This window comes from Amblyomma mixtum, chromosome 5 (genome assembly GCF_055824585.1).
Source record: "Amblyomma mixtum isolate Tamu chromosome 5, ASM5582458v1, whole genome shotgun sequence".
Lineage (NCBI taxonomy): Eukaryota > Metazoa > Arthropoda > Arachnida > Ixodida > Ixodidae > Amblyomma > Amblyomma mixtum.
Window position 1 is genome coordinate 159435850 of NC_143016.1, and position 23419 is coordinate 159459268.

The window sequence follows — 23419 nt, forward strand, 5'->3', positions numbered from 1 at the left end:
AATACAGATTGGAAATATTTATTGAAGTGGTCGGCCAAATTCGTTTTATCTGCAATAAGTTCGGCTCCCACTGTCACCTGTTTTACTCTTTCCTTTCTTTTATCAAGATAGCGCCAAAATTTCTCTGGAGAATTTCGCAGAAAACCACTAAGAGTGTGATTGAAAAATCTTTCTTTTGCAGCCGATAGCAACATTTTTATTTTTTGACGTAAAACCTGTATGTCGTTGAAGTCGGCTTTCTTTCCAGGCAATCTTTTCAACTTCCGTTTCGCGTGAATGATATCCCTGGTGACCCATGGGTTGCGCCGCTTTGTTTTCTTAACTCTAGTTGGAACGTACCGGTCGACACAAGTACTGATGATAACTTTAAGACGCTGCCATAACCATTCAACTGATGCATTTTCAGAGGCACTTTCAAATTCATCAAAACAAGTTTCCAGGTAATCCAGGATGGATGTATCATCGGCCTTCCCGTACTCTTTGATTTCTACTCGAACCATAGGTTCCGCAGGAACGTTTGCAGAAGTAAGCACTTTCACGAAAATAATTTTGTGATCACATATTCCATCGGTGACATTTGTTTCAATATCTCCTACATTATTTGAGAGGAACACCAAGTCTAGTAATGACTGTGACTGAGGCGATATCCGTGTAGGTTGTCCAACTACTTGTCTCAAATTGTAAAAGAAAGCATTATCCAGCAATTTTTCCGCGCTAGAAATTTCTGTATGCCCAAGCGTAGTCAATCCCCAATCAATATGTGGCAAGTTGAAATCGCCAGTCATTTTAGGCGGGTGCTCCTAGTTACATGACTGAAAAGAAACTCATTTAACTTATCGAGAAAATCGGGTGAAGTATTCGGTGGCCTGTAAATTGCTCCTATGACGTACGCAGCACCAGAAAACAATTTTACACCACACTGACTCCGGCATTTCGCTCGTAATCGTGGAAACTGAGGGCGATGACTTCACAATAATGGCCACACCACCCCCACGGGAATCTCGATCCCATCTGAGCATTGTGTAGCCAGGAGGAACAATGCAATCAGAAGAAACATCACTGTTGAGCCATGTTTCCGTTATGCAAACGACATGCGGGTTCTCTGAGAGCAATAAAAATTCCAATTCTGTGACCTTGTTAAGAATGCTGCGAGCATTGAACAGAACTATCCTGAGCTATGAATTACTTTCACTTCTGGAAGGTGACCCATTATGGCTGTCATCTGCTGTCTCCGATCCGTTGTGGGTGTTTCGAGCACCCTTACGTTGGGTCCGGCAGAGCAAACGCTCGTTTCGAGTGTCGTCCCAAGAGTACAGACGGTCATCTATCTTCAGTTTATCGTGAACCAGCGATACCTTTTGTCCGTTAGATCGTTCGACAGCAGCAGACTGCCACAAATTCCTCCGAACTTGTACAATATCTTTTGCGTAGTCATTGCTGACGCCAGCAGACGTGCCTCTAAGTTTGTGGCAGTTTTTAAGAACGCTGTCTTTTTCCCTGGAATCATAGAATTTCATAATTACTGGTCTAGTAGCTCCTGTTTTCTTTCTTCCTAGGCGATGAATTCTTTCGACTGAAGTAACCTGAACACCAAGATCCTTGTGGAAAATATTGTCAACAACCGCTTTTCTCAGATCTAACTCTGACTCAGTGGCTTGTTCAGGGAGACCAAAAACTAAAAGATTGTTACGCCGGCCGCGGCTTTCAAATTCCACTAACTTTTTAGCTTGCTCTTTGATGATAGACTCAAGGTTATCAGTTCTTGTGCTCATTTCCTTGAATGCCGCTAGAAAGTCCGATAACCCTTCCGTCCTTGCATTCAGCTCACCGATTTTGTCTTGAATAGCTTTCAATTTGCGATCCGTGTCTGCCTGATTCTTTACAATCATCTGCAAGTATTCCTCTGTTGTAGGCCAGGGATTCTCCTCAATATCACCCGACGTCAACAGCAACAACAACACTGTCCAGCAATCACTCAAAATTGCGCGACACCTGCGAGGGCACGGCACGACTACTACAAATCTATTGTCATTTCTGTTAGAATGAACATTATGCCAGGAACTGACCTGCAAAACCAGAAGAAGGCGTTTAGCCATGCTGTCCCACAGGCGAGTGCCGTGCCCTCTGAAGAGGCCCGCGCAGGACTGCCGCTTTTGTAGATCCGCTGTAGATGACGTAATTGTCCGGTGGTGTTTCTTCTCGGCAAAACGTAGTTCCACCGTCACGTTTTCCAGATGAGCAAGCGGGAATGCGTGCACGGGTAGTACGCAGGCAGTTGCATCTTGTGTCACGCTGCTTTCTAGATGATCCGGCAAGTTGAATGGTAGCCCATGTGAAGTGTTCGTTGTCGCATCCGAAAACCACGACACGACCTGCAAAACCAGCAGAAGGCGTTTAGCCTTGCTGTCCCACAGGCGAGTGCCGTGCCCTCTCAAGAGGCCCGCGCAGGACTGCCGCTTTTGTAGATCCGCTGTAGATGACGTAATTGTCCGGTGGTGTTTCTTCTCGGCAAAACGTAGTTCCACCGTCACGTTTTCCAGATGAGCAAGCGGGAATGCGTGCACGGGTAGTACGCAGGCAGTTGCATCTTGTGTCACGCTGCTTTCTAGATGATCCGGCAGGTTGAATGGTAGCCCATGTGAAGTGTTCGTTGTCGCATCCGAAAATCACGACACGACCTGCAAAACCAGCAGAAGGCGTTTAGCCATGCTGTCCCACAGGCGAGTGCCGTGCCCTCTCAAGAGGCCCGCGCAGGACTGCCGCTTTTGTAGATCCGCTGTAGATGACGTAATTGTCCGGTGGTGTTTCTTCTCGGCAAAACGTAGTTCCACCGTCACGTTTTCCAGATGAGCAAGCGGGAATGCGTGCACGGGTAGCACGCAGGCAATTGCATCTTGTGTCACGCTGCTTTCTAGATGATGCGGCAAGTTGAATGGTAGCCCATGTGAAGTGTTCGTTGTCGCATCCAAAAACCACGACACGACCTGCAAAACCAGCAGAAGGCGTTTAGCCATGCTGTCCCACAGGCGAGTGCCGTGCCCTCTGTAGCGCAACTTGGTTCCGTTAAAAGAGTAGAAAACTGAGCTAGTTGGTTCATACTTCTTTGTGGGAACAGCCGAAATAACAAAACGCAGACACAGAAAGGAACACACAGAACGTAGATGAAGCTGACCTTGACTCTTCTTTTATCAGACGTGTCATCAGACATGTCGCAACATTATCAGACGTGTCGCAACAAGAGGGAATGAAGAGGACGTTAGCCAGGTTGTGGCTGAAGGTGTTGACGTCTTGGCCTGTTCGAAGGAACGCGGACACTGTAAGCATAGTTTTGAAAGACTGTAAAGGAGCTTAAGGAGAATAACTTAAGGTTATGTCTTTCAGATAAAGAGGGCGGCTTTGTAGTGCTCGATTCCAGCAGCTACAACACAAGAGCATTAGAAGCCATCAACAAAAATTTCCGCAAGGTCGAGAAGAAAGAACTGAAGGAAGTTAAAAGAAGAGTCAAGGTCAGCTTCGTCTACGTTCTGTGTGTTCCTTTCTGTGTCTGCGTTTTGTTATTTCGACTGTTCCCACCAAGAAGCTTCAATTGTAGCTTGGGTTACGACGAGGTGAATTTTTTTGAGCATTAAGGTAGCATCGCGCAAGCAGTTACAACGATCAGCAGCGATTATTACCCTTCCACTGTGCTTCCACTGCGCTATTTCGTCAAAACCCTATCTGGAGAAATCTGCGCATCTGCTCTGTCACAGAAATTCGCATACTTATGTTTACAGATGTAGGTCTTCTTAGCAAGACAGTTTCGTTTTAGCGCGCTATTACACCGCGAACAACGTTAGAGAGTCTTTGGCTGCCCTTTGACTCTGACATCGCATTTGGTATTTAAGCCCCAAAGTTAAAGCGACACCTTGTTCATCACATCAGATGGACAAGCCAGTTGGCGGCCTGATATGCAATATTCTCCCAGGGAAGCCTCTAGGGTGACGTTTTGCGAAGAATTTCCTCTAGCGTAGGCATAGATCATGGCTAAAGCAAGTGAATGAAAAAAAATTTGAGACTAATTCCAGTGAGCAATACGATGTAAAAGTAGTATATTTCAACCCTGAAACATATCAGGGACAAAAAGACAGTTTCGTTGGTAGCTGGGGAAGCAGTACCCGGAATACCTGAAACAGCTGTGTGGGGGAAACATTGCACAGGAACTGAATAAGCTCATCTGTCTTGTTTTTTAGTTTGTCTAAATGACCACTACTGCCGCTTTCGTTTTGGTCAGTTTTACATAACGAGCAATTAATTCTTGGTATATCGTCGGCATGAAGAGATCTAACGTTCCACGAAAACTCGTGTGGTCGGGTACAAGATTCATGAATTTAATGGAAAGAACGCCGACCAAAAAGGTTGTTGTTAATATGAAGACGACGACGATTCGTCTTCATATTAACAACATTTTGGTCGGTGATCAAGGCTTCCGTATAGAAGACGAAACCTCTTCGTCTTCATATTGCCGCGAATCTTTGTAGCGTTTGTTTGTTGTGTTGATTTGTTCATGCTTGAAGGCCGCCGGCACGCCGCTTTATCGCTTCGTTTGTGACGCAAGACGCGCCTAGATTTATCTCGATTGATCGCATTCAGGCGGAGCCGATTCTACTTTGTGCTAGAATGTTCTAGTAACTTTCCAAGCTTTATCTCGAATGTTCGCTATTAGCTTTAAAAAGAGCACGGCCGACAGCGGCGGGCATTCTGTTCGACGACCGCCGAGCACGCTTGTTGCTACGCCGCCGCCGAGTGATTCAATTCTTTGCGGGCGCAAGTCAGCCCGAATAAAGAGTTTCGTTTCGAAGACATTCTCGCTGTGTTCCTGTACGACGGAATGCAGTCACCACTACGTGACATCTGGTGGAGGTGCTGACATGCTGCCCTGCTATACCCCTCACGATGGAATCTGACGCACAGCCAACGGCCGTCGTGCTTCGCCAGCCCCGTGAGCCACCGACTTTCAGTGGAGAACCACACGAAGATGTGGAAGACTGGCAGGACTTGTACGACCGTGTTGCAATGCTGAACACCTGGGACGACAGCGCTAAACTTCGAAATGATTATTTTGCATTGGACGGTCCTGCCAGAACGTGGTTTGAAAACCATGAATGTTCCCTCACGACCTGGGCGGCCTTCAAGAAGCAGCTAGTGGGTACGTTTACCAGAGTCGTGCGTAAAGAAAGAGCGGAGGTCCTGCTGCAGACAAGAATTGAACGTCCAAACAAGACCGTGACTGCGTATGTGGAAGACATGAAACGGCTTTTGAGGCGCGCCAACCCCGACATGACTGAAGAAAAGAAGCTGTCCTTCCTGATGCGTGGCGTGAAGGAGCAACTTTTCGCCGGCCTGATCCGGGATCCTTCAAAAACCGTCGCCGAGTTTGAAGCTGCAGCTTCAACCATAGAAAAGACCCTGGACGCCCGGACCCGGCACTACAACCGACCACTTGAAGTGCTGCCGACAAGCCCCCCCCCCCCCCCCCAGGAGATACCCTTGCAAGCGGGGATAATCTGCGAGATTTCATACGCGAAATTGTTCGCGAGGAACTTTGCTGGCTGCTGCCATCCCCAACGCAGCAGACGCAGCAGCCTCAGGTGGCGTCGCTCACGGACATTATCCGTGAAGAAGTGCATCATGCACTTGGCTCCCCGTCACCAACGACACCAACGGAAGCTACAGCTATGACCTACGCCACAGCACTACGCAGTCTTCCGCCTCGACGAGAACCCCCAAATCCTCTTCGACGGGCACCAGCTCTACAAGAACGACGTCCCCTAACTCCCACCCGCCCACCTTATGAGCGAAGCAACGCAACCAGGAAATGCGACCAGTGGAGGACTCCCGACAACCGCCCACTATGTTTCCATTGTGGCCACGCCGGTCACATACTTCGCCACTGTCCGTACAGACGCATCGGGCTGCGAGGTTTCGCCATCGACGCCCCTCGACCGCTCCCCGGCCAGCGCCCACGCAAAATCGACGACTACCTACGCAGCGGAGAGTACGTGTCTTCAAGCCGTCTGTGTTCCTGTTCGCCGGACTGTAGTCACCACTACGTGACAATATTAACAACAGCCTTTAGGTCGGCGTTTCTTCCATTAAATTCACGGCATGATGAGGCTGATGGAAATTGAAAGCGTGCGATGGGACGAAGGGGGAAGGCACTACACATTGGTCGCCGCCTGCAAGCGTGACCCGCCTTTCGCCTTTATTCTATAGTGCGGTTGGTATTCGCTGGATCCTTCAAAGTGTGGTCGTGTCGCGCTAGAAAGAGTGAACCACCTGATCAACACTACAGGCCAGTGGAGTACGCACAGTGCCCCAGACGCCATGGAGATACGAGCCTTGCTGACGCAGAATCTTTGAAAAAAGCGCGAGATCACGAACGGAAGTGCCGAGCCCAACAAAATTCAGCAGTACGTGCTTCCGAGGCGTCAAGCAAGATCGCAAAGACACGATCCAGATATACAGTATGTGTCAAACGTAGAGGGAGCAAGACAACATTTCTGAACCGGCTCTTAGCGATGAGGAAAGCAGGTTTCACCGCGAAGGAGCAGGTTTAAGACATCTCCGATATATGCAGTTCTGCGCGCCTTTTCTCTTTACGCAGTGAAGCCTAAATTTCTCGAGTTAACAACCAGTGAAACCAGTTCTCATGCGCTCCCTCTAAGAACGAGACATACTGTACATGCTGCCGACATCTAAGCTAAATACACAAAGTTTAGGGCGCGCGTGGTACCGAAGCTGCCGGTAAAATTTGAGCTACTGGTGGCAACCACCTCGGAAGTTTTTTCTCTCGTTTGTCACGAGAACTCAAGCCTAAAATCATCTGCTATTTAGCGTTCACTGAGAAAGCAATGCAAGAAAGTTGAAATGAAGTCGCGGTATGCTGCTCCTTCACAGTGGTTTTTTCAATCGTGTAAGAAAGCTGACAGCCAAAGTCATCACAAGTATGACTAATATACTCCTTGCGTTCGTCAGAAACTGTACAAAGCTCAGGTTTCTGCAATTTTAAATAGTGTGATTAGAAAACGTTTTTCACACGCTGGTTACGCCTGGTTGTTTGTGATCAACTACCGAATACTGGAAGTACATTCCACTGAAGAAACAAGAAAGAGGATAGACAGGATTTTTCTTACAGGTATCAGAATTAAGTTAGAGAAACGGCATGCCTTTATTTATAAGGAATCTGTGCATCATACACAGACAGTTCTTATCCAAAGCAGCAACACAATGCTGAGTTGTACAAGTAAAAGCTACACTTTAATGCTTGCTTTTTATTGCTTTCCTCTCAATCAACGTTCTTCTTTCAAGAGCTTTTAGAGAAGAGCACATTGTTCTCTCGCAAAGATACTCCCTCCCTCCAAGAAACAAAAAATAGCGCAGTGAGCTCTGTATTATGACTCTAAGAAAAGCGAATGAAAGTGCTGACGATCTTTCACCGATAACACGCCTTTTGTTCGCGCGATAGTAACGGCCTCTTGAGCTGGGTCTTTGTATGTGAACAACGCACCCGCTGCTCTGCAGACAGCCAAGAGAAAAGGCGAACGACAAGCCTTTTCGCATGTTTTCAGCGCTCATCATATCACAGGCGGAATTTTTCGCTTCTTTTTACTGGCATTACATTTATTAAAACATTCCTCTGCCACTTGATGAAAAGAACTGGAGGGTTATAAGAAAGAATGCTATTTGGGTAATAATTATCAATCTTTGCGCTAAGGCTCTCCCGGTCTGAACGGGATCCCTGATGTGAATACTATTTTTTGTCGCTGGTTGCAACATGTAGAGCTGCGCTCAAAGCCCTATAAGCAACGTTTTCTCGTTCCCTTTATGAACCATCTCTATTGGCCAGCCGGCGCAGAAGATCGATTGGCGCACAGAAGAGGACCTACCACGCGGGAGCTGGCAAAATACTAAAAGAGTGCATTTTGGTGCTCTGTGCTGAAACAGCCTTTTTGGTGTACAGTTCCTTGCTTTGGCACTGTTTGGAATGCACTTTCCCGCCAGTCAATCTGTCGTAACTAAAAAAAATGTATTATGGGAAGGTATCCATCTTACAGGTTAGCTGAGCTTTCCGTGATGCATTCGTGCATCTTTGGCGTTATTTGGTATGGAATGTTATTTGGGACGTTGTTTGGGTATTGAAAGACCTGAAGGGTATTGGTTTGCGTGGTCCGCCTTCGTTTCTTCTAAATATTCCTTGATCTGTAAGTAGTGCTGACGTATATAGTGCCAAAGGTTCGGTGTGCAGTTACAAGAAGTAGAGCCTGTAGATAGAGCCAAACACTCATATTGCCTCACTGTTTGGATCGAACTTCAGAAAGAATGAGAGGTATTTATTTAATGGAACGGATATCAATCTGTTCTACACTTTCGCTGCTAGACAACTACCATTAAAATCTATTCAGAACTGCAGGAAGGGCCATATGCCGAGTTTTATAAACGAGTTAGACATGCTTTCCCACAACTTTTGTCAGCTGGCTTTAGCGTAAAACATTAATAAAGAATGGTTGCTTTCAAATTCAGAACATTATGACTCTTTAATCAAATTGGAAAAACAGCGCAACCAACGACGAGACACAAGAAGGACAAAACACCAGCGCTGACTAAGAACCAAATGGTTTATTGCTACAGGTGAGGCAGCATATAAATGAAATGGCACGAGTAAAAACCCAAAATAAGCATGAGAGAAAGATACCGCACAACCACACAACTTGAGTAAAAAAAGGCACGTCACTGATTAAGAAACGCAAGTTCCTTTGATAGTAGATTTATCGATGGGCTGCTGATACAGGTGTTACCAAGCTTTTTGATATGGCAAGCCTTCGAAATGAGCCTTGTGGTCTCATCTTTATAACGGGCGATGATAGTGTTCCGATTGAGGTGTGCTTCGCAATCTTTACACTCAGCACAGTGCACAGCAAGATGGTTTCTGCGAGACCTGTTCTCTATATCTTTTGCATGTTCACGCAGTCTATCGTTGATGCATCGTCCCGTCTCACCGATGTAGAAACTGCCACAAGAGGTCGGGATCTTGTAAACGACACCAACACGACACTGAACCAACTTCCGCTTATGCTTCTTCTGGCAGCCTTTTTTGCTCCCATCCTCATTAACATACTTGCACAATCCGCTAAGTTTATTCCTGGCTGATAAAACCAGCCTAATGCCTCCTTTGCTTACTATCTTCTTTAGATGGTGCGAAACTTTGTGCACATGCGGGATGCACACCGGTGGCTCAGTGGTTATGGTGCTCGGCTGCTGACCCAAAAAACGCGGGTTCGATCCCGGCCGCGGCGGCTAGAATTTCTTTGGAGGAGAAATTCTAGAGGTCCGTGTACTGTGCGATGTCAGTGCACGTTAAAGAACCCCAGGTGGTCGAAATTTCCGGAGCCCTCCACTACGGCGTCTCTCATAGCCTGAGTCGCTTTGGGACGTTAAACCCCATAAACCAACCAAACCAACCGTTCTTTTTCTTTCTGCCAGACCCGCATCGGTGCCCTTGATCTTTCGCAGACTACATTCTGCAAGCAGGGACTCAGTAACATTCGACACCATCTTCGTGGGATATCCTGCTGCAGATAGCCTGTTCACCTGTGCGCAGAAACTGTATTTTGTCTGATGCAGACATTATCTTTGCAGTGCAGCTCTTAGGCATGCCTTGGCGATACCGCGCTTAATAATCTTCGAGTGAGCTGACCGGAAAGGGAGATACATCAAAGTTGTATGTATTGATTTCACAAAAAAAATGTGAGACGGAGCGGAAAGAAACAGGAAAATGATAGGCGGCTCATGGAACAAACACGGGTGAATGCCATCCTAGCTGAAATCCCGAAGAAATGGGCTTGGGCAGGGCATGTAATCGGAAGGCAAGATGTACGACAGTCGTAAGGATAACGGAGTGGACTTCAAGAGAAGGCAAGCGTACCAGGGGTAGAGAAAATTGCATGGGCGGGTGAGATTAAGAAGATTGTGAGGGTAAGGTGGCCGCGGTTGGCATAGTGCAGTGTTAATTGGTAAGATATGGCAGAGGCTTTTGTCAGGCAGTGGGCACGGTCAGGGTGCTGCTGTTGCTGCTCCTATTGATGATGAAGAGTCTCATTAATCTGGTGTTTTTGCAGTATGTCCTGGGAATCATTTTAATTTTCATAATTTCTAAAATGCATAAGGTAGTCCGAAACAAATATTGTTAAATTGCACTTTGAAGGTCAATAACTCAGGATTATGAGGCGTATTTATACGGCGGCAAAGTTCAAACCTTCGATCGGAGCCATCACGTCAATTTCTTTCACCACAACGGCGCCCCTGCATTTTCGCCCTCTTTCTCATCGGCTTTCGCTCGACTACACTTCTTTCTTCCTATTCTGTCTTCTTCTTCGTCTTGTTGTTCGTTTTGTCTCTTGTCTTTCTCTTGGCTTGGATCTTTTTTTTTGGTTTGGTTTTGCTTGGCGCCAATCTGCTTGGACGTCGAGCCAAGCCAAGCGATTTGAAGCCAAGCTTTGTTACTACAAATACAACTGCTACGGGCTTCAGTTCCACGAACTCTCAGGGTGGGCTTCCGTTAACGGCAATTATCGCAAAAACCTCACGTGAAGGTAAGGGACCCTCGAACACAAATTTTAGCGACAGCTTGGCCATCCTATCCCCTTTCAGTTGTCTTTGAGATCTCATTGCCTGCTCTTCGGCTGCGCGGATAGGCAATTCAAGCCGTCGGCGACGTTCAGACTAGGATGGTGCAGCACACACGTCGAGATCCTGTCTTTTCAGCGCCTTGCATACGGCCTCGGCTGCACGGTGATTTATGCCTTCTAAGCAAAGAAAGTGACGCAGTAGCTGTCTCATTGCTTGGTGAACACCTCAACCGCGCTTTGAGGGAAGGGAGGAAGGTAGGATTGAAAGAAGGAAGACGAGCCATAGTGGAACTCCGGAATAATTTCGACTACCTGGCGATCTTTAACGTGTACTGAAATCGCAAAGCACACGAGAAAGCGGACACAGTGAGCTGGATTTCGACGATCGCAAAGCTCTAATTCACACTTTCTAGCCCGCCGCAAGGCCTTTACGTCAACAGTGCCTGGCGTGTCCGGGGCTAGAGAAGTGGGAGCACCCAGAACAACTTCCGCTAAGATTCTACAGTGTCGTAAACGTCATAGGAGCACCTCCGCCTTTTCTTTGTCACTGCTCTGAGGAGGGGAAGACTTAGCCCATTGATCACCGCCTGCGAGAGCCGCCCAGAAAAGAAAGAGCAAGAACCTCGCTGCAAGCTGTCGCGCTCACAGGAGCTGCACCAATGGCCCAATGCACCAATGCATCCCCTAACATAAAACAACTCGCGTATGAAACATTTGTGCGGCCAAAATTAGAGTATGCATCATCCATCTGGCACCCATGGCAATCGTATCTCACCATCGAATTGGAATCAATCCAAAATCCTGCAGCTCGGTTCATCACTTCATGTTGCTAAGATTCTACAGTGTCGTAAACGTCATAGGAGCACCTCCGCCTTTTCTTTGTCACTGCTCTGAGGAGGGGAAGACTTAGCCCATTGATCACCGCCCGAAAAAGCTTGCACTCGCAGGCTCCCGTTGTAGACCAACGGCCAGCGCGTTTCCGTCGTCGGCTCTGGTGCCTTTCCCCTTCCTGTCGACGAAATAAATGTTTTACAATCCAATCCAATCCCCAACACGCGCCGTTTCTCGCGCTATCCGCTCTGCGGACGCCGACACTCCCCCAAGCTACGATCTCGATAAACGGGGCTGAAACAGCTGTCCTTTAGAGTTAGAAGTTTGGAGCACTTACTGCTCGTGTAATGAGTTTTTAAGAGTTTAACCCAGGGAAACTTGGTTATTTCATTTCTTGATCCCTTAAAGGCCCGAAGGCATTACATAAGGGGGGGCATATTGGTTTCCAACCGCGATGATGGGAACATGCATAACAATAAAAAGAACAAACATACAAACAAACATAAAAGGGGTTGCAGTCATATCAGGGTTTCCCAGCAGGTGATACATCAATTAATAAAGATATGTCAAGCAATACTCGCTACAAAGAGCGCAGAAGTGATCAAGATTTATGTGAGGTGAATTTTTATTTTATCGCGGAATGTTTTGTGATCAGTGCATGCAGCGATGTCGTTAGGCAGTGAATTCCATAGTGCTATTGCGTTGGGGATAAATGAGTTGTTGTAAGCTGACGTGTGGCCACTGATGCGTGCTATCGGGTTACCGTGACTAAGCCGGGAGGACGTTCGTAGTGGGGCGGTTAATAGAGCGTGCCGTGATCTTGTGTTATGATAAAATGTATGAAGTAAGCATAGGCGGGAAACGACGCGGCGTGATTCCAGTGTTGAGAGACGGAGGGACTGCTTGAGGGCGGTGACACTGGCTTCTCTTGAGCAACATGAAGTGATGAACCGAGCTGCAGGATTTTGGATTGATTCCAATTCGATGGTGAGATACGATTGCCATGGGTGCCAGATGGATGATGCATACTCTAATTTTGGCCGCACAAATGTTTCATACGCGAGTTGTTTTATGTTAGGGGATGCAGATTTCAGATTCCTTCTCAGGTAGCCAAGTGTGCGTGAAGTGTCGGAGCAAATGGTTGTAATGTGGGTGACCCAAGAAAGTGTTGATGTGAGATGTACACCTAGATATTTGTAAGATTTTGCAAAGGTTATAGGGACTGATGAAATGCTGTAAGTGTGATTCGTCAAGGTGTGTTTGTGAGTGAAGGACAACGATTTGCACTTAGTAAGATTTAAAGGCATCTGCCACTTTTCACACCATGATGCAATAACGTCAAGGTCTTGTTGCAAAGTGAGGTTATCGGTTGGGCTACTTATTGCATTATAGATGACACAATCGTCCGCAATTTGCATTGAATATTAGAGGGCAGGTCGTTGATGTATATTAAGAAGAGTAATGGTGATAACCCGGCCCCTTGAGAGACACCAGATGTTACATCTGTTAAGGGTGACTGGATGTTATTGGCGGATGTGAACTGCGAGCGTCCTTTTAGAAAATGTTCGAGCCAGCATATCAGATTAGCAGGAATTCCCAGGAACGAAAGTTTCGCAAGCAGATGGTTGTGAGGTACGCGATCAAATGCCTTCGAGAAGTCTAAGAAGATTGCATCTATTTGGAGGTTATCGTCTATGGCCTTAAGGATGTCTTGGGTGAACTCTGCCAGCTGGGTTTCGCATGAAAATGATTTCCTGAAGCCATGTTGATGAGGATAAAAGAAATTAATTGAATCAAGGTGAGACATTAAGCTTGATGATATAATGTGCTCTAGAAGTGTAGAAGATATGCTAGTAAGGGATATTGGACGATAGTTAGCTGGGCATGCGCGATCACCTGTTTTGAAAATGGGAACAATTTGGGCTATCTTCCAATCGTCAGGAATGATTCCGGTGTCTAAAGATTGGGTAAATATTAGGTGTAGTATCTGGCGTGATAATGATAGAGTGTTTTTAAGTAGTTTACTGTTTATTTGGTCACATCCTGCAGATGATGAGAGCTTGAGTGAACTGATTAATTTGGAGATTCCTTCGGGGCTAATTTGAATTTCCGGCATTTCTTTTTGACTATTGGTTTGCAAAACTGTGGGTGTAGAATTGCTGACAGGGAAAACACAGATGAGAAGTAGTCATTTAGAAGTTTTGCGCATTGATTAGTATCAGCTGGTTCGCCATCAGGTCCTACAAGATCGAACCGATTATATTTATGTTTAGGGGAGAGGATACGCCAGAATTTGGTGGGATTTGTTCTGAGAATGGATAGCAAGTCAACAGAGTAAAATTTATCTTTCGCAGCACTCAATTCATTTAAATATTTACTCGCGCAGGCGTGGTATCTTTCCCATGCTTCTTGTTTTTGGCTTAGTTTAGCGGAACGATAAAGCCGTTTTTTCCTACTAAGAAGGTGCTTCAAGTTTTTGTTAAACCAAATATTGTTGGAATCAGATTTGACGACAATGGTTGGGATGTACTTATTTTTTAGTCGCAGCACTGTTGACTTGTAACTTTCCCAGTTTTCGTGAACTGTGTTGGTTAGATAAGAACCTAGGAAGTCGGTGACAAAGCATGAAAGTTCCTTATTTATGGAATCGAAGTTACCTCGCTTGTAGTCAGTGATTAATTTTTTCGTAGGTGATCGCCTGTTGGATTGTAATGACGTGCAAATGTGCAGAAACATGTGATCGCTGAGGCCCGGAAGCAGAGTTACACTGTGAATGTTGTCTGGGCAAGATGTCAGTAACAGGTCAAGAGTGTGAGTACCTCTTGTGGGGTGTGTGATGGCTTGATGCAGGTTGGAGTCCAGTGTTAAGTCAAGAAATTGTTTCGATTCTTTGGAAGGTGAATGACTAGATACAGAGAGGGAAGCCCAGTTTATATGTGGATAGTTAAAATCCCCGAACAGAAAGATGTTCGAATTCAAATATGTGTTTTTAATCGCTGTTAATGCGTCATGAAGGGAGTCACAGAAGGATGAATCGCTGTCTGGTGGCCTGTAGCAAATGCCCAATATTTCTTTCAATCCGAAGTTGTGCACGCATACCCAGGTTAGTTCTAGTTTGGTGTCGTGACAGATGAGTGATGATGATAGGGTGTTTTGGATGGCGATAAGCACTCCTCCGCCCCTCCGTCCGCGCCGATCACGACGATAAAGAACGTAGTTCCCGTTTGAAGGTAGAATTTCAGTATCTTTCACGCCTTCGTGTAGCCACGTTTCTGTTAGCAGGACAATGTCAGCACCAGTGTCGTCGATAAGGCTGTGCAGTTTATCTCGTTTTGGTAAAATGCTCCGTATGTTAGTGAAGACAATATTGCCACGTATCATTGCAGTGTGTGTTCGTTCACGCTCAAGGCAGCAGGAAAGGGTCGTTATCACTTTTGTTCGTGGCGCGAGAAGCGACCAGACTAATCTCGATTGTTCGCAGCCATGAAAGGCTGCACCTAGGTTTTTCCAGATTACCGTAGATGATCTTGACCTGTTATCTGGAAGTTTCCTTGGCGGCTTTAAATTGAGCGATGCCGCGAGCGGCGGACATTCGTAGTTCGACGATTGACTAGCACGCTTGTTGCTTACGCCGCCATACTTTATCGTCCTGCGCGGCGGTCGAGTATCGGCATTTTTACTGCATTACTGACATGCTCAGTGCTGCGTCACTGCGCATGTGCTTGAATGATCAGAGAATTAAGTTAATCTGTTTTGTTGTATTTTCTATGCTATGACAGATAAAATAAACTTCTCTTTCTACGCCGCCACCGAGTGATCCAGTTCTTTTGCGGGCGCAAGTCAGCCCAAATAAAGAGCTTCGTTTGCAAGTCTTTCTTGTGTCTTCCTGACCACTGGACTGCCGTCACTACAACGTGACATCTGGTGGAGGTGCTGGGTAGCCTTCCATGTACCGGACACCCCCAGCAAGTCGCGACGCCAGCCCTTCGAGTCATTCACCGCAGGACCTGAGTCCAGTCCACCGCGCAAGCCGACGTCTGCTAGGAGACGCACCTGAGTTCGGGATTCTGCCTGACCCTACCCGGAAACGAAAGCCAGCAGGAACGTCCACCATGAGCTTGCCCCAGCCGACGGCTCTAATCATTCTTCACCAGCCCCGGGTGCCACCAACCTTTGTCGCTTCGCCTGGCGCCGACCCCGAAGAATGGCTGGAACAGTTCGACCGTGTGGCTGTCTTCAACAACTGGGACGATGCCATGAAATTTAGGTACGTCTTCTTCGCCCTGGAGGGACCAGCAAGAGTCTGGTTCGAGAATGAGGAAGCCAGCCTTGCCAACTGGGAAACCTTCAAGGAACAGCTTCTGAAGACCTTCACAAACGTCGTACGAAAGGAGAGAGCCCAGCAGCTGCTACAGTCTCGCATACAACACCCAAACGAGACCGTTGCAGTGTATACTGAGGAGATGAAGCGTCTCTTCCGGCGTGCCGACATGAAGGAAGAAGAGAAGGTGAAGTTGCTCTTGCGAGGAGTTAAAGAGCAACTATTTGCCGGCCTCGTTCGCAACCCACCGAAAACCGTCGCTGAATTCGTAGAAGAGGCATCCACAATGGAGAAAACTCTTGACGCCCGAGCCCGCCAGTATGACCGCCAGCAGCGCTTTTTGTCAGCAAGCTGCATGGACACCGCTAACAATGATAACCTGCGGGAGGTTATACGTGAAGTTGTGCGAGAGGAGCTCCGACGGTTGCTGCCAACGGGAACGCAGCCGCAACTTTCATCGCTCACTGACGTCATCCGGGACGAGGTTCAACAGGCCTTGGGTGTGACGCCGACACCCACGCAGCCTCTGCAGCCCCCAGCCATGACTTACGCCGCAGCTGTGCGCCGTCCTGCACCTCGACGACGGGACCCAAGCCCCTATCGCCCTCAGCCAGCTGCGTTGGACCGCCGTCCACTCGCCCCAACCCGCCCGTCCTACGAGCGACGCGCGCAGCCGAGGAAATGCGACGAGTGGAGAACTCCCGACCAGCGCCGCCCACTATGCTTCCACTGTGGCGAAGCAGGTCACGTCCTCCGGCACTGCCCATACAGAAGACTGGGCATCCGAGGGTTCTCTTACGACGCTCCACGACACCGACCCGGCCAGCGACCAGCCGAAATCGAGGAGTTCTTACGTCGGGAAGAATACTCATCGCCGAGCCGTCTATCACGTTCCCCGTCGCCATCGTCCCCGCGCTTTGTTTCTCCTAGCCGAGGTTACTCCGTGCGTGGACGCTCCCCCAGCCCCCGAAGGTTAAACTAAATAAAGCAGCCTCTGGAGGTGAGGTTGCTTCTAAGCGCAATGACAAAGATCCTCCATTGACGAGTACTCAAGACCATGCCTCAACTACGACGTCAACACCGACGACGTCAACACCGACGACGTCAACACCGACGACGTCAACACCGACGACGTCAACACCGACGACGACAACACCGACGACGACAACACCGACGACGACAACACCGACGACGACAACACCGACGACGACAACACCGACGACGACGCGGCCAGACTTGAAGCTTTTACCGCTGCCCAGTGAAGTAACGTCGCAGTACGCCCACCGCAGCCTCACTACTCGACGAAGCCGAGCTCGGACACCGAAGACAACGTACAATACCAGAACGCGAACAAGTGACCTTGAAGTTACGGTCGACGGTCACGCGGTTATTGCCTTGGTGGACACGGGAGCTGACTACTCTGTCATGAGTGGCCCACTCGCTGTCCGACTCAGGAAGGTAACAACAACTTGGGATGGCCCGCTGATCCGCACCGCAGGTGGTAACCTGATTACGCCGTCAGGACGCTGCACCGCGAGAGTTACTGTAAATGGGAGAACCTACGCGACAACCTTCCTGATCCTACAGCAATGCTCGCGAGACGCGATTTTAGGAATGGACTTCCTGAATGAACATCGGGCGATCATCGACCTTCGATCCAAGTCGATCAAGCTTTCCAGGACAAAGCCATATCTGCAGCGATGACAGCGACTCATCGCGTTGCCTTAAACGTCCTTGACGAAGTACTGAGCGTGCCGCCCCGATCAAGTGTCTTCGCCTGCATAGGTACTGGAGACGTCGAAACTGCCGAAGGCGTCGTCGAGGGGAACACCCAGTTATTCCTTGATCGAGGACTGGGCGTCGCAAGGGGAGTCGCCCAAATCCGAAACGGCCAAGCCCAGGTGCTGCTAACCAACTTCACCGAAGAATACCGGCATCTAAACAAAGGTACGACGATCGCTTTCCTCGACGAGCTGGCAGACATCAGAGACATATGTGCCCTACCGGACCAACCCCTAGAACCATCTAACCAAGGCCATCGACCAGCGTTTGATATCAACCCGGCATTACCACGGAGCAGACAAGAACAAATACGCAGTCTTCTTCAAAAGTACAGCGATTGCTTATCATCAGCATCGAATGTGCGAAGAACCCAGCTTGCCAAGCACCGCATTGCCACAGACGAACACGCCCGACCACTGCGACAGAGCCCCTACCGCGTATCGCCGCTAGAACGCCAAGCTATTCGCAAGTAAGTTGAGGAAATGCTACGTGACGACGTCATCCAGCCATCAAGGAGCCCCTAGGCAGCACCAGTTGTCCTAGTGAAAAAGAAAGACGGCACCCTTCGCTTCTGCGTCGATTACCGCCGCCTGAACAGCATTACGAAGAAGGATGTCTACCCCCTCCCCCGCATCGACGACACACTGGATCGGCTATGCAACGCTAAGTACTTCTCATCGATGGACCTGAAGAGCGGCTACTGGTAAATTGAAGTCGACGAAAGAGATCGCGAGAAGACTGCGTTCATCACGCCAGACGGACTCTTCGAGTTCAAGGTGATGCCATTCGGCCTCTGCTCTGCACCAGCGACGTTCCAGGGAGTAATGGATACGGTGCTCGCAGGCTTGAAGTGGCAGATTTGCCTCGTCTACTTAGATGACGTTGTTATCTTCTCCTCAAACTTTGAAGACCACCTCAGAAGGCTTCGGATAGTGCTGGAAACGATCATGTCTTCAGGCCTGACACTGAAACTAGAGAAGTGCCACTTCGCCTACGAGGAGCTGCTGTTCCTTGGTCACGTCGTAAGCAAGGATGGAGTTCGCCCAGACCCCCAGAAGACGGCTGCGATCGCAGAGTTTCCACAGCCTAATGACAAGAAAGCTATACGCAGATTCCTTGGATTGTGCGCTTATTACCGGCGATTCGTCAAGAACTTTTCGCGCATCGCTGAACCTTTGACCCAACTTACCAAGGCTGACGTGCCTTTTAAATGGGAAAGGCCGCAAGAGCAAGCTTTCAACGAGCTGAAGCGCCGCTTACAGTCCCCTCCTGTGCTCGGGAACTTTGATGAAAACGCCGAAACCGAAGTTCATACCGATGCAAGCAGTGTGGGCTTAGGAGCGGTCCTCGTTCAGAAAAATGGAAGAGAGGAGAAAGTTATCGCGTACGCTAGCCGTTCACTGTCGAGAGCCGAAGCCAACTATTCGACGACAGAGAAAGAATGTCTCGCCATTATTTGGGCCACGTCGAAATTTCGCCCCTACCTATACGGACGACCATTCAAGGTTGTGAGCGATCACCATGCTCTCTGCTGGCTGGCCAATTTCAAAGATCCCTCCGGCCGCCTTGCTCGATGGAGCCTGCGTCTTCAAGAATTCGACATAACTGTAGTCTATAAATTTGGCCGCAAACATTCCGATGCAGACTGCCTATCGCGAGCCCCCGTAGACGCAGCACCGGAAGAAGACGACGACGATGCTTTCCTTGGACCGGTAAGCGCCAGCAGTTTCGCGCAGCAGCAGCGCTCGGATCCTGAGTTGCAAAGCCTAGTTGATTATTTGAAAGGCAAGACCGCATCGCCTCCCCGGGAGTTCAAGCGCCAACTGTCGTCCTTCGTCCTTCACAATAATGTCCCCCTGAAGAAGAACTTCGCGCCCAACAGGACAGTACATCTTCTTGTCGTGCCCAAGAATCTTAGGCAAGAAATTATGCAGGCATGTCATGATGAGCCGACTGCAGGGCATCTCGGGATTGCTCGCACGTTGCACCGCATCCAGGAGAAGTACTATTGGCCGCGGCTAGCTACCGACGTTTCCCATTACGTGAAAACGTGCCGTGAGTGTCAGCGACGCAAAACGCCTCCGACTAGACCAGCCGGACTCCTCCACCCCATACCACCTGCAACTAAGCCCTTTCAGCAAATAGGAATGGACCTCCTCGGCCCCTTTCCGACTTCATCATCAGGTAACAAGTGGATCATCGTGGCCACCGACTACATGACCCGATACGCCGAAGCAAAAGCGTTGCCTAATGGTACCGCAACAGAAGTCGCAAAATTTTTTGTCGAGCAAATTCTCCTGCGACACGGCGCCCCCGAAGTGCTCATCACAGACAGAGGGACGGCATTTACAACGGAGCTGACGCAAGCCATTTTAAACTACAGCCAGACAAGCCATCGGAGGACAACTGCCTATCATCCACAAACCAACGGACTCACAGAGCGTCTGAACAAGACCATCGCAGACATGCTCTCCATGTACATCGACGCCGAACACAAGACGTGGGACTTGATTCTGCCCTACGTGATCTTCGCGTACAATACTGCCGTCCAGGAGACAATCAGGTTTACCCCATTCCAGCTGGTATACGGCAGGAAGCCCACGACAACACTCGACGCAATGCTCCCGCACGTTTCTGACGAAGACAACCTCGACGTCGCCGCCTACCTTCACCGCGCCGAGGAAGCCCGAAGACTTGCGCGGCTTCGCATTCAAGACCAGCAGCACACCGACGCCCGACGCTACAATCTGCGCCGACGAGACACGCATTACAAGCCAGGTGATCGTGTTTGGATATGGACGCCAGTTCGCCGCCGTGGATTGAGTGAAAAGTTGCTGCGACGCTACTTTGGCCCATACAAGGTTCTCCATCGAATCGGTGACCTCGACTGCGAAGTCATCCCCGACGGCACGACAGCATCTCAGCGACGCCGCACACGCCCGGAAGTCGTACATGTCGTACGCCTGAAGCCATATTATGAACGCTAAAGGACTGGAAGTTTTCATTGTCCGTGTTTAGTCTCATTTTAAAGCATCGAGACGATGCTTCTTTGGAAGGGGGGTAATGCCACGTATCATTGCAGTGTGTGTTCGTTCACGCTCAAGGCAGCAGGAAAGGGTCGTTATCACTTTTGTTCGTGGCGCGAGAAGCGACCAGACTAATCTCGATTGTTCGCAGCCATGAAAGGCTGCACCTAGGTTTTTCCAGATTACCGTAGATGATCTTGACCTGTTATCTGGAAGTTTCCTTGCCGGCTTTAAATTGAGCGATGCCGCGAGCGGCGGACATTCGTAGTTCGACGATTGACGAGCACGCTTGTTGCTTACGCCGCCACCGAGTGATCCAGTTCTTTTGCGGGCGCAAGTCAGCCCAAATAAAGAGCTTCGTTTGCAAGTCTTTCTTGTGTCTTCCTGACCACTGGACTGCCGTCACTACAACGTGACAATATTGAGATGCTTGGAACGTGAAGGGTGGGGGCGATTTAGTGGCGTAGCATGTTTTGCGGGGTGTCAATCGGTGCTTTGTGATGGTTTGTTGGAGAGCTGCTCGGATTGAGCACGACCAGCTGGCTGTTTTGCAGACTCAATTACGCTATCAGACACAGGGTCGTACACATAGCATTTATGCCCTACATGAAGCTTTTCAACGTTTAGCTTGAATGCGCATTTTTTAGGCCGAATAAACTGTATCAATTTAGAGCGAGCGAGACGTGTGGCAAAAGCAAAATATTCTCTGATGGCATAACTTGTATCTTTCAGTTTGGGACCGCAGGCTAGAATGGTGTCTTTGGTTTTAAAGTGTGCTAATTTAACAATGATAGGACGTTTTTTTTCAGCATTAAATTTACCTAAACGGTGGGCACGCTCGATGCTGGTGGGGTCTATCTCGATGTCAAGTTCATTCGAACAGAATGACAAGACTTTTGTTTCAGATTCTGCCCAGGATTCATTTTCAGTGTCTTCAAGGCCTAGGAAGAGCAAATTGTTTCGTCGCATTCGATTACTGGTATCAATACTTGCGGCCTTTAAGACTGCTATTTCATGTTTAAGTTTGCCTGTTTCGTTCAGGTTGGTGTGTGTGCTCAAGTTCTGTTGGGATGTTTCCAGCGCAAGCACGCGGTTTGTTAATGAGGATATTAACTTTTCATGGGTTATTTGGGCAGTACGTAGCTGTTTCAGCTCAGTACTGAAGGCTGCGTGTTGTTCCTCAAGGCGCTGCAGAGCGTCCAGGATAGCTTTATCATCCTTCTTGGGAGGGCCTGGGTTAAGTTCCACATCGCCTGACAGCAAGAGCAATAATCGCGACAACATTCCAAGCGCCAGCATATCACAACTAAGACGCATAACACCACGCCAGTCGACAAAATTGGGGCACGACACCGCGACAAGGCAGCGGTTGCTACTTCGGTATTCTTTACAAGGTAAGTAACCAACCTGGAACAGGAGGATGGCCGTAAACATGGTGCGGCGAACGGTGTCGGGCCCCAAGTGGCTGCCGCAGCTGCTTGGCGTAAGTAGTGCCCGATCCGGTCTTGTGACTGGTGACGTTGGCGATGCGGTACGTTGCCAGGCGAAGTGCTGTATTCGGGCTGGATTCGAGTTCGCGGCGACTGGAGGGGGTTCTAGCCAAGGCGGGTTCCACTTTTTAGCTCCACTCAGGGTGAAGGCGGTAGTTGAAGGCTGGTAATCCGAGGATGGGCACGCACTGGAAGGCAGCCAGCACGTCAGCATCTGGAACAGGAGGATGGCCGTAAACATGGTGCGGCTAACGGTGTCGGGCCCCCTCTTTATGGCTTTATGGCTTTATGGCTTTCACCTTTATGGCTTTCACTAAAAGTGAAATTAAGGGTTAAGATATCACTCATATAGAGGAACGGTGCAGAGAAGAAAAAAGCCGGAATAATATCGGTTTGGTATGGTTTATGGAGTTTAACATCCGAAAGCTACGCAGGCTATGAGGGACGCCGCAGTAAAGGGCTCCGGAAATTTCGACCACCTGGAGCTCTTTAACGTGCACTGACATCGCACAGCACACGGGCCTCTAGAATTTCACCTCCATCGAAATTTGGCGAAATGAATATTTTCTGTCAGTGGTGCGGTCTATGCGCCACACGTGTTATTACTCACTAACCTGATATCAAGCGGCGGCAAAATGAGGTAAATAAATATTAAGCCTCTGCCTCCTTGCCAAAAATGGCTTGTCCGAAAGTCACACGTGTCATGATTATGAGCCTTAAATAACAACTCGGCGCAGGTGGCTATGAGCGGATTAGATAAGCATGCAGCCTTTCACTACGGTGCTGGTTGGTTCACTCATGTGGTGCCCATCTGCGCAAGCTATCGATAACAGTGCTTCAAAGGTGGAATATATTGGCGCTGCCTTCAATATACCATGCACGGAGAGATGCACATTGATATGTGCCGGTCCCGAGCAGTTGATGATCCTCGTCGAGCAGTCGCGCGCATTTGGAATGTTTGTTACAAGTTTTTTACGTCATCGGTACGCGAAAGAAGCGAAAGTGCACATCCAGGAAGCCAACGCTCGTAATCTCGGCTGGAAAAGTGCAAGTGCGGCGGCTGATCTTGCGCAGAGATTCTCTGGCATAGCTCCGCAGCCGCGGAGTCTCTACAAAGCGGAGGCGCGTTCCTTTTGCGAGAACGCTGCTGTAGCGTGTTGGCTGTGGAGAACGAATGGGAGCATGGACATTATACAGAACTCCACGGAACACTCTCGCTATATTTGTTTTGTTTGGGAAGTGGAAGCGCTCCGCATTATTAGAGCTCTGGGCAACGCAGTGCGTTGACTTGGCCACGAGTTTTAC

The 23419-nt window shown here is 48.8% G+C and overlaps 1 protein-coding gene across 1 annotated transcript; it reads right to left on the reverse strand.

Moving 5' to 3' along the window:
• Positions 1-1175: 1175 nt before the first annotated feature.
• Positions 1176-22355, reverse strand: LOC149344290 (uncharacterized). The gene is made up of 2 exons (XM_089547202.1): positions 22071-22355; positions 1176-2372 (listed from the first exon to the last, which is right to left on the reverse strand). Exons 1-2 carry the CDS (start codon positions 22353-22355, stop codon positions 1176-1178), a joined length of 1482 nt encoding a protein of 493 aa, XP_089403328.1.
• Positions 22356-23419: the final 1064 nt, after the last annotated feature.

Bases quoted from the DNA above. Each gene is read 5' to 3' on its own strand.
- LOC149344290 (XM_089547202.1), bottom strand. From the start codon at position 22,355: ATGTTTACGGCCATCCTCCTGTTCCAGATGCTGACGTGCTGGCTGCCT. The intron at 2,373-22,070 runs GTTCGCCGCACC...CTGGTTTTGCAG, and splicing joins GCCACTTGGGGCCCGACACC to GTCGTGTCGTGGTTTTCGGA.